The sequence below is a fragment of the Pseudonaja textilis genome, chromosome 1 (genome assembly GCF_049901715.1).
Source record: "Pseudonaja textilis isolate UNSWEBS1 chromosome 1, rPseTex1.2, whole genome shotgun sequence".
Classification (NCBI taxonomy): Eukaryota; Metazoa; Chordata; class Lepidosauria; order Squamata; family Elapidae; genus Pseudonaja; species Pseudonaja textilis.
This window is the reverse complement of record NC_141990.1, coordinates 156,515,290-156,528,369: the sequence shown is the minus strand read 5'-3', so window position 1 is coordinate 156,528,369 and position 13,080 is coordinate 156,515,290. Positions and strand designations below refer to the sequence as shown.

The 13,080-nt window shown below is 36.5% G+C and overlaps 1 protein-coding gene across 3 annotated transcripts in view; it reads right to left on the bottom strand.

Moving 5' to 3' along the window:
- Nucleotides 1-3,632: 3,632 nt before the first annotated feature.
- Nucleotides 3,633-13,080, bottom strand: part of LOC113440919 (cytochrome P450 2K1-like) — a 38,395-nt gene continuing 28,947 nt past the window's right edge. For 2 of the 3 annotated variants that reach the window (XM_087919377.1, XM_087919378.1), the window contains exons 7-9: nt 12,203-12,387; nt 8,639-8,780; nt 3,633-5,932 (exon numbers count right to left, since the gene is read on the bottom strand). In XM_087919377.1, the coding sequence (XP_087775503.1) occupies nt 5,745-5,932; nt 8,639-8,780; nt 12,203-12,387 (515 nt within the window). In that variant the 3' untranslated portion in view covers nt 3,633-5,744. Of the gene's footprint in view, nt 5,933-6,839; nt 7,006-8,638; nt 8,781-12,202; nt 12,388-13,080 lie in introns of all 3 variants that reach the window. The other variant, XR_015740676.1, reaches the window with a different exon arrangement.

Sequence of the window (13,080 nt, the reverse complement as noted above, 5' to 3'; positions counted from 1 at the left end):
TATGGAATTACGTTGTCAGATTTTACCTCTCTGTCAAAACAAAGCCATTTCAAAGGCTGAGGAAATGCCTTGTTATGATTCTTTTCTGTTGGATTAACATAACACAAGTTTTGTAAAGTATGGGGGGGAGAGTCCAAAAACAGAAGTGAGGTCCAGATCATTTTTAGATGTTTCTGGGGGTGGCTAGAAGTAAATCTTTGGAAGAGGTTGATAAAGAAGAGGAAGAGCTCCATTTCAACAAGGTTCTCCTTAGCACATAATCTCTGACCTGGAAGAAAACATACATGGTAACAGGTGGGTTTATTGCTTTCTTAAAATATTTTAAACTATAACTTCCCAATGTTACATTGTCCCAAATGAATAATTGTATTCTTAAAGATTCAAATGCTAAAATATATATATTCTTAAAATATGTTAACCTAGGAATCTATCTTAGTACATATATTAATGTAACTATTTTTACATTTTCTTCCTTTACACAGTCATAAGCAATTTCAACCATCTATTCAAGCTTGAGATAAACAGAAAAAAATTCATCCTACTAACAAAAGATTTTTCTTTGAATAGTTGTTGTGGCATATTTAAACAAATGCAAACACCAAGTTAATGTCCTTTTTATAGATTTTCATAGACTCCTTAGAATCAGCAAGGAGCATATCAGTTAACTGGATAACCTGATTAATTGCTAAAATTTATATCAGCATCAATATATTTTGGCAAAGAACATTCACAGTTATTAATCATCAGGTTTACCTTTAACATTGTCTTATAAGGCCTCTTCACATCCATTGAGTGCAGATTTCTCAAAGTCAACATGGTTCTGGGTCCAGGTAGAAGATTTTGGGAGCTGTTACTCTGGGAACTACCCATTTTGGAAAGGAATATAACCATAAGAATAAATAGTAATCATAATAAAACGTCCAATCCAAGCCATTTCCTTTTAGAACACAATACAGTGGGGAAGTAAAGAGTTGTCTCCAAAGGATATGTGAGGCATGCAGCTTCCCTTATATCAGGGTAGCGTGACCCTGATTATGTTTTTTGATGGTTGAAATTCTTTCTGGCCGATAACCTTCCTGAATGCCTTTGTTCAACCCTTCTCTACCTGGCTGGTCCTTGAATGGGGGAGGGGAGGTGCTAGGTCTGCCACTTGGTCTTATGAGGCCAACAATAACTTCCCCTCCTGGATGCTAGGCAACACCACTTTCCCTGCCTGTGACTCTTCCAACTGAATCCCTTCAGGAGACAAGACTTACAAATATTGGGTTATGATCCACGTTAGCAGCATTCTGCTACCTCAACATCTATGGTTAACAGTAAAGTATTGAGCATGTATTTAGCCTTAAATAAATTTTATGGACTGAATTTTCTGTGTAGGACACTCCCCAGAGAAATAGCCGTGACATACAGTATATGCAGAAACTTTTTAGTTTACTTTATCGTCATTGCACCTCGTACAACAAAATTAAATGCCATCTTCAGTGTACATTATAGCTATAAAAATAAAACACAAACACATATCCTTCATATTCTATACAATTGAATTGAAAACCCGATACTGCATTAATATTGCACTGTACAATAGAATTCAATATAGTCACCACTCCAGGATAGAAGCCATTTTTCAGCCTATTTGTCCTTGTTTTTATTATCCTTTACTGTCCGCCAGATAATAATAGTTCAAAAAAAGGGTGCCCAACCTGATGATAGGATGGGCAAGAAATGTGGGACACAACATTGATTTGGAAGACTGGGAAAGAATTTGGAAAAAGAATTATATGATTATGAAATTGGCAGTATATAAAGGGAATCAATATAAAATGTGTTATCAGTGGTATCTGGCCCCTTTGAGATTAGCCAAAATGTATCCCAATTTAAGCCCAATCTTCTGGAAATGCAAGCAGCCACAGTGCACCTTCTTCCATGTATGGTGGCTCTGTCTGAGAATTAAGAAATATTGGATAAAAATACGAACATGGATAAAAGAAATTACAATCTTTCAAGTAGAACTCAAAGCAGAAATATTTCTACTGGGGATAATAAAGGGAGACTTCACAAAAGAGATAAAATATTTAATTTTGCATATAATCACTGCAGCGAGACTAGCGCTCGCACAGTGTTGGAAAGGAGAGCACATGCCAACAGAGAGTTTAATAATCCAAAAAATCTACGATTGCGCTGAAATGGATAAGCTTACTTTAAAATTAAAAGAAAAGGAAGACTCAAAGTTATACAGTCTGGGAAAACTAGTACAAATAGATAAATGATAAAAATCATCAAGTAAATAAGGAATAGTTTATAGAGGTTAATGTATGAGAAATAACCAGAAATATGAAATATGTATTGGAACAACATTTGGTACATAAGTGCCATCAAACTGATATGTAATGTTTATAGTATTTTGTTTTAATGAATTGTATTTTGTATTTATTCTTTTTTTAATGATTAATAAAGGTTTAAAAAAGGCGGGGGGTGCCCAGGATGAGTTGGATTTTTGAGAATGTTTTGAACTTTCTTAAGGCAGCAGGAGTTATAAAGCTTTTCCAAAGAGGGGAGAGGGCAACCAATGATCTTCTGGGCAATGACATTAACCCTCTGGCGTGCTTTCCTATCTGCCACTGTGCAATTGGCAAACCATACACAGGTGCACTAAGTTAAGATACTGTCTAGCGGTAGAAGGTCATCAGCAGTTTTTCATTCAGTTGTTTCCTGAGAAGTCTCAGGTAATATAATCTTTGCTGGGCCCTTTTGACCAGTGCTGCAATATGAGCACCCCAGGTCAGGTCTTCTTTTATGGTAACACCCGGAAACTAAAAACTGGCCACTTGCTCCACTTGGTCTCCATTCATAAGCAAAGGCTGGATGTCTGATCTATTCCTTCTATAGTCCACTATAAGCTCCTTAGACTTATTGGTGTTAAGGACCAAGTTATTATCTCCATACCACAAAAGCAACCGGTCCATCTCATCTCAATAGGCAGACTCATCCCTCCTGGAGATGAGTCCCACCACTGTTGTATCATCTGCAAATTTAGTAATAGTATTACTAGCATGAATGGGAATGCAGTCATGCACATATAGAGTAAGGGACTCAACACGCAACCTTGTGGTGTACCAGTGTTAAGAATAAGAACTGAAGAGATATGATTACCTAATCTGACCCTCTGAGAGTGGTCAGACAGGAAATCCATAATCCAAAGGCAGATTGAATAAGAAAGTCCAAGATCCATAAGTCTATGGAGAAGTATTGTGTTAAAAACAGAGCTAAAATCTATGAAAAGCATCCTCACATAGCTTCCCCCCCGCCCCGCCCCGCTGTTCTAGATGAGTCAGCAGTGTGAAGAGTGATGGCTATAGTGTGCTCTGTAGATCTATTTCTTCTGCATGAAATCTGGTGTTTATCAAATATATATGGAAGACCAGAAATGATGTACCAGCAGACCAATTTCTCAAAGCACTGCATGATGATAAGAGTGAGTGCCACAGGACATTTGGAGTTTGCCTAAGTTTCTTTGGGATAAAATCATTTTAATCATATAAAGGGAAAAAAGAATCATAATCATATCTAAAATGATTAAGATGTTGTAACTTCCTCTGCATTTTCAAGAAAAATTGAGAGACAAAAACTATAACAATATTTCACAAAACTTTATTTTGGCATTCTGCACATACATCAAAACAACTGATTTTTCCAGATTCAGTCTGAAAGCTTAGCATGCATCTTCCATCCTCATCTGAGATTTTTTTCTCTAGAAATCATGGTAAAAGTTTATACAGCTACTTCATTTCCCCCACAATCTATTTAAGTCTATACATTTTTGATAGAGATGTTTACATTTAACAGATTGACATCAATGCTTCCAATATGTGACTGTTGAAGACACAAAACATGTTATTTTTCTTTTATTTAACTTAAAAAAAACCCTTTAAAGAAGAGTATTCAATCCTTTCTTATTCAATCTGACAATTCAGTGTTTTAATCAATCTCATCCCAGTTAAACATCTAACCTGGTAACACAACTGGCTGCTTGTCCAATACATTATTTCAAGTGTTGTAAAGTTTTGAATTTTAGTCCTCTGTCTTTTATCAGATTATATATAATCAGTTGCTCATCTCTTCAAGTAATTTCTGCTAGTAAATTTTTCTTCAGTTTTTGGAGGAATCTATTTGAACAAAATCTTTAGCCTTGTCAAGATGTTCATCCCAACTGAGACAGTTACATCTTCCCACTTGAAATATCTGCCATTCTGTTTCTAGGAATATCCAGCAATGATTATCTCTAAATAAACCTTTTTTATTTTTTTGTAAAATGAATTCTCAGTAATGTTAAATGTTGTTGTTTCCTATTGGTACCCCTTTTTTTCCTTCAGCTAAGTTCTGTGTCAACATGTGATTTTAATATCCTAGCATTAAGGTACACTGCTTTGTATATAAATTACAATTTTCTGGCATACGTGTACTGCATTTCTTCATGATATTGCTACTGCTGATGAAACACATCAGAAAACAGGTCAAAGGAGTGAGCAGACCGAATTGCTTTAATATTTTAGAATATTTTATTCCTTATAAAAATCAGAACAGGAATCTATAGCAGATAATCCTCTGTTGTTCTTCTCTGCACTCTTTCTAGACTCTCAACGTCTTTTTTGTATTGTGGTGACCAAAACTGGATATAATATTCCAAGTGTGGTCTTACCAAGGTCTTATCAAGCAGTATTAATACTTAATATGATCTTGATTCTATCCCTTTATTATTGCTGCCTGGGATTGCATTGGCTTTTTTTGGTGGCTGCAGAACACTGTTGGCTCATATTTACGTGGTTGTCCACTAGCACTCCAAGATCCCTCTCACTGTTACTGCTATTGAGCGAAATTTCACCTAATCTGTACCTGTACATTTGGTTTTGCTTACCTAAGTTTAAAACCTTTTCTATGCACTGCATTTCATTTTGTTAGATAGGGCCCAGTGTTCACGTTTGTCGAGATCTATCTGGATCTTAAGCCTATTTTCAGGGCTGTTGGCTATTCCTGCCATCTTGGTATAATCTGCAAATTTGATGAGTTCTTCTTATCTAAATCGCTTACAAAGGTATTGAAGAGTACTGGGCCTAAAACAGAACCTTGGGGTACCCCACTGCTTACATTCCTTCATGTAGATGCAGTTCCATTAAGTAGTTGTAAGTAACTACATGTAATTACATGTAAATGTAGTTGTATTAAGGACCACACATTGAATGTAGCTTGTCAGCCAGTTACAAATCCATCTGGTGGTGATGCTGTCTATCTTGCATTTTTCTAGCTGATCGAGTAGTATGTTGTGGTCTACTTTGTCAATTTTTTTTAATGAAATCCAACTATACTATGTCCACAGAAACTAAGAAGTCTAGATTAGAACATGGACTTTTTCAATTATTATTGTTGCTTTTGTTAACATTGATAACTTGTAACAAATAAATGCATATATACAGTATATATAATTATGGTGGAAAAATCTGTATTGCTTAAAATGAATTTAACAACAAGCAAAACTTAACAAAATGAAATAGGAGGGGAAAAAAGGAAACAAACAAAAATAATAAGAGTTCCAAGCATTTAGCATGATTTCTTAGCATGATTTTTTACTCTCAGAATCTAGATTTTGTGTGTATGCAAATCATTATAGTACAGTTTCAGACAGCCTCTTAAACCAAACCATAAAGAATTATATTATCCAATACTGAAAACGGTTATGAAGGTCTTGTGTCTTATGAACATGGAATGGCACAGGTCTTATAAGGCATAGGAGGGGTTGTAAATCCAAGCGCAGGCATTAGATTCAGATCATTTTTAGATATTCCCGGGGGTGGTTGAAAGGTAAATTTCTGCAGGAGGCTGGTGAAGAAGAGGAAGAGCTCCATTTTGGCAAGCGTCTCACCTGCACATATTCTCCTACCTGGAAGAAAGCATATATGCAAAAAAAAGAAGAAAGTATGCTTATTGGTTTCTTCAACCATTTTACATAGCTTTCTAGTGTCAGATTGTCATGGAGAGACGAGTAAGACACAAACTTATAACAAGACATTCATATTTTAAATAAGAACAATAAAATAAAAATAAGGCATGTATCATAAGCATGCTAATCTTAAAAGAAGGATGAGCCTTCATAACAAAGGTGGTATTCAGCAGGTTCTGACCAGTTCTGGAGAGCCGGTAGCAGACATTTTGAGTAGTTGAGGAGAACTGGCAAATACCACCTCTGACTGACTTATAGTATCCTTCCCCTGCCACATCCACCAAGTCATGCCTACAGAACTGGTAGTAAAAAAAAAAAAATGAATCCCACCACTGCTTCATAAGTACCATTCTACACTGATGCCTTGAAAAGAAGATTGACTGAGCACCCCACTCGAGGTGGAGATTGTAATTACAACTACAGGTATACTTTTATTGAAAGTTAATTTCTGAGGGAAGGGACATCTATTAAATCTTCCTTTAAACTCTTAGTTGTCAGAATATTCCCCTGATCCATAAGCTCAATGATGAATATTGCAGTTTTTAGGGGGGAAAGTATGCATTAATACGTTCTACCATTTATGAATCCTTTTCCCAAAGAATGAGTTAGACAATTTCCAGAGGTGGTGGAGGAGGCTGGGGAAGGGCAGAGGCTGGCTGAGCAGTCAGAGGAGGACCCAGGCCCATCCCCTATCCATCCTAGGTCACGCAGGGAGGAGAGGATCAGGGAAAAGAGAGGTCTACTCAAGAGGAGATTACCATGATCCTCCTCATGGCTTGCAGGTGGGAGCTATGTATATAAGTTTTCAACTACGTAGTTAGAATTGCTGGAGTCAATTAGTGTTTACCTTGAAAGAGGCTTATCTTTGCTGGCATTCTTCCCATGGACTTTTCTTGGTTATTTTCCTGGAGTTTATAATTAGTTATCTTGGCTTGCTTCGGAACTCTCATCAATGCAGTTTGTTTTGGTTTTTTGTTTGCCTCATTATTTATTTTTGTGACTTTAAACTGTGCCTAATAAAACAGTGAAGTTAAGTTGAAGGCTTTACTGGACTTTAATATATGTTTTGGGTTTGGGGTTATTTTGAGAGACTATGGGTCATCAGAGTTATCATGTCCACCCCTGTTACTTCTATTCCCCCCAGTTCATTGTCATCTGCAAATTTGATGAGTTCCTCTTCTATCCCTTCATCAAGATCATTTATAAAAACGTTGAAGAGTACTAAGGCTAAGACCAAATTTTGTGGTACTCCACTGAATGCTTCCCTCCATGTAGCTGTAACTCCATTGAAGACTACCAGCTGGTCAGTCAATTGTGAATTATTAATCTAGTCGTGGTACTGTCTATCTCATATTTTCTATCTTACCAAGAAGTAGGTTGGGGCTACTTTGTGAAATATTTTGCTGAAGTCTAAGTATGTTATGTTGACAACATTTCACTGGTCCATTAATTTAGTTACTTTTATCGAAAAAGGCAATAGTGTTTGTGTGCCATAATCTGTTTTTAACAAATCTACGCTGGCTTCTAATAATCACCTTATTTGTTTCTAGGTGCACACAAATCCTTCACTTGGTTATTTCTCATTTATTTTTATTTCTTATTAAATTTATTAGCTTCCTATATTACCACAGGGTAACTCTGGGTGGTTTACAATATTAAATATTAATTATACAACACCTATAAATAATACAAATAACATACTATAAAATACAAATGCTCAAGCCTTCAAATATGAGGAGGGAGAGAGTAGGATGAGAAGAGGAGGAGGTGAAATCTATTATTAACCTATTAGCCATCTCAAGCATGAAATCCCCATATTGGAGCCTGAAGTCCAGAGCCAAGTCTTTAAACTCTTGCAGAAGGTCAGAAGAATTGGATCTGAGCTCACTCCGGGTAGTAAGATGTTTCAAGGGGCAGATGCAATGGCAGAGAAGGCTCTTCTCCCTGCCAGCTGGAATACTCTGGCCAATGGCGCCTGCAGCATGCTCCTCTGCTGGCATGGTTGGGGCGGGCCAATTCCAATGGGATGAGACAGTCCCTCAAATATAGAGGTGATATTCAGCAGGTTCTGACCAGTTCTGGAGAACCAGTAGCGGAAATTTTGAGTAGTTCGGAGAACCAGCAAATACCACCTCTGACTGCCCCTGCTCCCATCTCTTCTCTGCTTCCCAAGTCCCAGTTGATCAGCTGGGTCTTCTTTTGTTGCCCTGCACAGGAGAACGGAGCTGGAAAGCAGGTTAGTGGGGTGGGTAGGGAATGATGATTTTGCAGTATCCTTCCCCCTGGAGTGGGGAGAGAATGCAGATTTTGGAGTATCCTTCCCCTGTCACACCCACCAAACCACGCCCACAGAACTGGTAGTAAAAAATTTTTAATCCCACCACCACTCAAATAACTGTTGTTGTTTTATGTTCAGAAGCTTAACTGTTTTTAGAAAATGGTTGCCATTAAATAGTGCAGTCTCATTGGCAGTGTAAGTTTGTGGGAGCATCAGGCAGTCTTATTCTAAACTCTGTTAAATGGAAGTTCATTACATCATTGTTTTATTATCACTTTTTCAAATGTTCTGCTGTGTCTTGTGAGCTTTACTTTCCAAAACACAAAGCATTACCCATTACGCATGCACACATATATAGATAATATTACCTGCAGAGAAAGGCATGAATGCATCCCTTTTTACAAATTTTCCTTCAGAATCAAGAAAATGCTCAGGATAGAATTGATAGGGTTTCTCCCACTGAGATTCATCACGGAGCACTGATGATAGCAAAGGAACAATTTGCATACCCTAAACATCAAAAGGGGGAAATCTATATTAAAAAAGTGTGCCTATTTAATACATTGTTATAGAAATCATTAAATTTTAAAAGCAGCACTGGAAATATATGAAATTTGAATAAATACTAGGCAAGAAGAAACATAAAGGTTAAAAAACATTGTAAGGGCGGGAGTTCTGGTTTGCAGTGCTTCGGGTCAGGCAGGAATCCGCGATTGTGCATGGTTTCTGCCTGCACTTGCCGCTGGAGTAACCCGAGCCACCTGGCTTCGGGGCTAAGTCACCCCGTAGAGGTGACTGAAGACAGGGGAGACCCCAGCAGGGTTCAGGAAAGGTGCATCTTTCCTCCCCAGCTGGCTTAACTCCCTTTTCCGAAGGCGGTAGAGTGGCGGTCAGAAATGGCCGCCACAAAGAAGCACTCCTCCAGAAAAGAATGTGCAGGAGGAAGTTAAGAAGTGAAAGTTTTGGCTGACCAGGATAAGAAACAACATTCAAGGTATCCTGGAACTTAATTTTTTTAAAAAAGATACATCACTCCCAAAGAAGATCTGGAGGCAGCGAGTGAAAGTGAAAAGGGAAAGTCTTTTTTTCCCCGCTCTCCTTCCTTACGGTGACAGTAGATGAAAGAAATTGGAAAAACCCGCTTTGGCATCGGCAGGTAATTAAACTGAAAATTAAAGCCAAGGGGACAATAAAGATTTCTGAACACTGAAAAAACTTTTTTTTTGCTATAAGTGGGAAGGGAGAGGAAAAGAATAAAGAGTAAGATTTGGCTGGAGGAGACTCCTTGGAACTTAAAAAAATTGAAAGTTAAACTGTAACAAGACTTCTAAAAGATACATTTTAATTGGAACTTTGTAACTGAACTGTAACCCCAGGAAGAGAAAGTTTAAAAGAAGAAAGTTTTAAATGAAATAGCTTGTGTGTACATGGACTGCTTGGTGACTTTGGGACTTTTGGAAATTATATTTCAATGATTAAAAATACTTGGGTGGTTGTTTAAAATTTCTTTCTACAATGGCATCACTTGTGGATGAATTGAAAATGGAATTCAAAAAATATAAAGAAGAGGAACAAGAAAGGAAGGGGTCTTTTGGCTCTATTTTTCATTTTTTAGAAATGACGATTTCTACTTATGAGAAACTACAAGAACAAGAAGATTGGGACAAAGAAGAAGCCATCTTTAATGAACAAGTATCTGGGGAAGAAAGGGGAAAGAGGGGAAAGAGAATTGAGAATTTAAGACCTAAAAAAACAACCAAAAAAGGGAAAAATAAGGTGAAAAGTGGATACAATGTCAGAAAGCAACAGAAAAGAGGAATACAGAAGAGGGAAATGGAGATGGAGAGACAAGGGGGTAAAAAGGGCAGACTGAAGAAACAAGGGAGGAAGGAAGGAAGGAAAAAGAAGCTATAAAGGTTTGAAACAAGATATAAAGAAACAGGATTTATTTAGAGAGAATGGGTAAAAATATAACTGAAAAAGAGATTCTGCAAAGGTACATAAGATTGTATTGCTGTACTTGTATTAGAAATAATGTTAGAAAATTGGAACAATATATGATTATAAAATAGGATAAAATATTCAATGTAATTTAGTGAAACCTTTCTCTCTTTTTTTGAACAAAATAAATGAAATGAAATATGAGAAAATTGAATTAAGAAGGAACGGGAACATTTTAATTACATAATGTTTTAAAATATAAATGAAATGAGAAGCATGATACCTATTTGAAAAGGAATGTATAAAATGTTTAAGATTTAAATGAATATTAATTTTAATGATAGAGTTCAATTGGTATGGATTGTTATTTTAATTATATTATATATTTATAATTTTTTCTTTTATTAAAATATAGTATGTAGCTTTAGAATGTACTAAGCAGAATCCGAATGAAAGTTATGTATTATATTAAGTGTAAAACTTAGGGGAAAGATATAAAGGCATCATACTCCAATCAGTGATTACAGGAGAAATTTTGTGTTAATGAGAAAAGATAATAGACAGCTGAAACAGGACAGACAAAGGATATAAGTATAATGATTTAAATTGATATGAAATAAATAAAATAGAATTAAGAGAGTGAAAAGAGGGGAGAAGCCATATAGAGAATGTAGAATGTTAATAAGATATGGAATGGTATATAAAAGTGAGCATGAACTTGAATTTATGTCTGTATGAAGAGATGTAACCCAGGATCAAGCTGCTTTCAAAAAAGATGTTTTATGTTTTTCATGTTTTGTGTTTTGTTTGTATATGTTTTGTTTTTTTAAAAATTAATAAAAAAAATTGGAGAAAAAAAACATTGTAAGGAAAAATAGGGAAATAGATTATCAGCGCTCAATACTTAATAACTACATCTACATGGAGGGAAATAAGCAGTGAGGTACTACAAGATTCCATCTCAGGTCCAGTATCTTCAATATCTCCATAAATGACTTAGATGAGGGAATAGAAGAGGAACTGATCAAATTTGTAGATGACACTAGTGCACATTGACAGGAATAGCCAACACCCCACAAGATAAGCTCAGGGTCCAAAAAGATCTTGACAGACTTGAACAATGGTCCCTATCCAACAAAATGAAATTTAATGTGGAGAAAAGCAAAGTTTTACACCTAGACAGGAAAATCCAAAGGTGCAAGTACAGATTAGGTTAAACCTGGCTCAAAAACAGTAATTGTGAGAGGGATCTTGGAGTTCTAGTGGATGATTATTTAAATACGAGACACCAGTGTGCAGCAGCCGCCAAAAAAGCTAATACAATCCTTGGTTGTATAAACATAGGCATAGAATTAGTACCACTTTATAAAGCCTTAGTAAGGCCACACCTGGAATACTGCATCCAATTTTGGTCACCACATTACAAAAAAGATGCTGAGAGTTCAGAAAAAGTACGAAGAAGAGAAAGTAAGATGATTAAGGGCCTGGGGACAAAACATATGAGGAATGGCTGCAGTTTGGGTTTGGCTAGCCTAGAGAAAAGAATGCCGGGGTTGGGTGCGGGGGGAGACATGATAACAGTATTCTAGTATTTGAGAAGTTGCCATAAAGAGAAGGGAGTCAACTTATTTTCCAAAGCACCAGAAGGCAGGACAAAAAAACAATGGATGGAAACTAATCAAGGAGAGAAGCAATCTGGAATTAAGGAGAAATGTCTTGACAGTGAGAACAATTAACCACTGGGACAGTTTGCCTTCAGAAGCTGTGGGTGCTTCATCACTGGAGGTTTTTAAGAAGAGACTGCATAGTCCCTTGTCTGAAATGATTTAGGGTTTCTTGTTGAGCAGGAGGTTGGACTAGATGATCCCCAAGGAGCCTTTCAGCTCTATTCTGACTGAACTCCTAAAAGTCCATTTTACTATGTAAAAATGATTTATACAGTACTAAAAAAGATTGGAACCTGTACAATGCAGTAATTTCAAACTGATCACCTTGGGAATGAAGAAGCCTTTGAAAGTTATATCCTTGGTGGTTGCATGGGGCAAATTGGTTGGAACAATATCAGAAAACCTTTGAATTTCATGAATTACTGCATCGGTATAAGGCATTTTGGATCGATCTTCTATCCTTGGCTGACGAACCCCAATTTCTTTTGCAATTTCTTCTTGGACCTTACCTGGGAGAATAGATTATGTAGGAAGGTGACTCATTGATTGAATTTTGTTTTAAATGAGAGTTTATGTAAAACTTTCAAATTGTGAAGGATAAAACATGAAGGACTTGGTTGCACAGATAATCTTTGACTTACAACCATTTATTTAGCAACTGCTTGAAGTTACAATGGCACTGAAGAAATTACTCACACTTGCAACCATTATAGCACCCCTATGGTTATGAGATCAAAATCCAATCACTTGACAACCAGCAGGTTTTTAGGATAGTTGCACCTCCCTGTGGTCAAGCGATGGTAATTTGTGAATTTCCCAGCTGGCTTCTGACAAGCAGGGTCAATTTGGGAAGCTGGATTTGCTTAATGAGCACATGATTTAACTAAGAACTGTGGTGAGTCACTTAACTGTTGCAAAAAAATTTTTTTTAAAAAAAAATTGGGTATGACTCAGTTAATAACTGCCTCGCTTAGCAATGGAAGTGCCAGTTCCAGTTGTGGTTGTAAGTTGACGACTATCTGTCCATTAGAGAAACACAATATTTATCTCTAAAGAAAATAGATACAGAAAATGTTAATGACAATGTTTAAAAATAGTAAGGATAATGTTTGAAAGTTTTAACTTAAATAGATTCAGAATTATTAAATAGCTAAATGCATTTGTAGCGCATGCCTAATAACACAAAGCTATGATCTTTTATG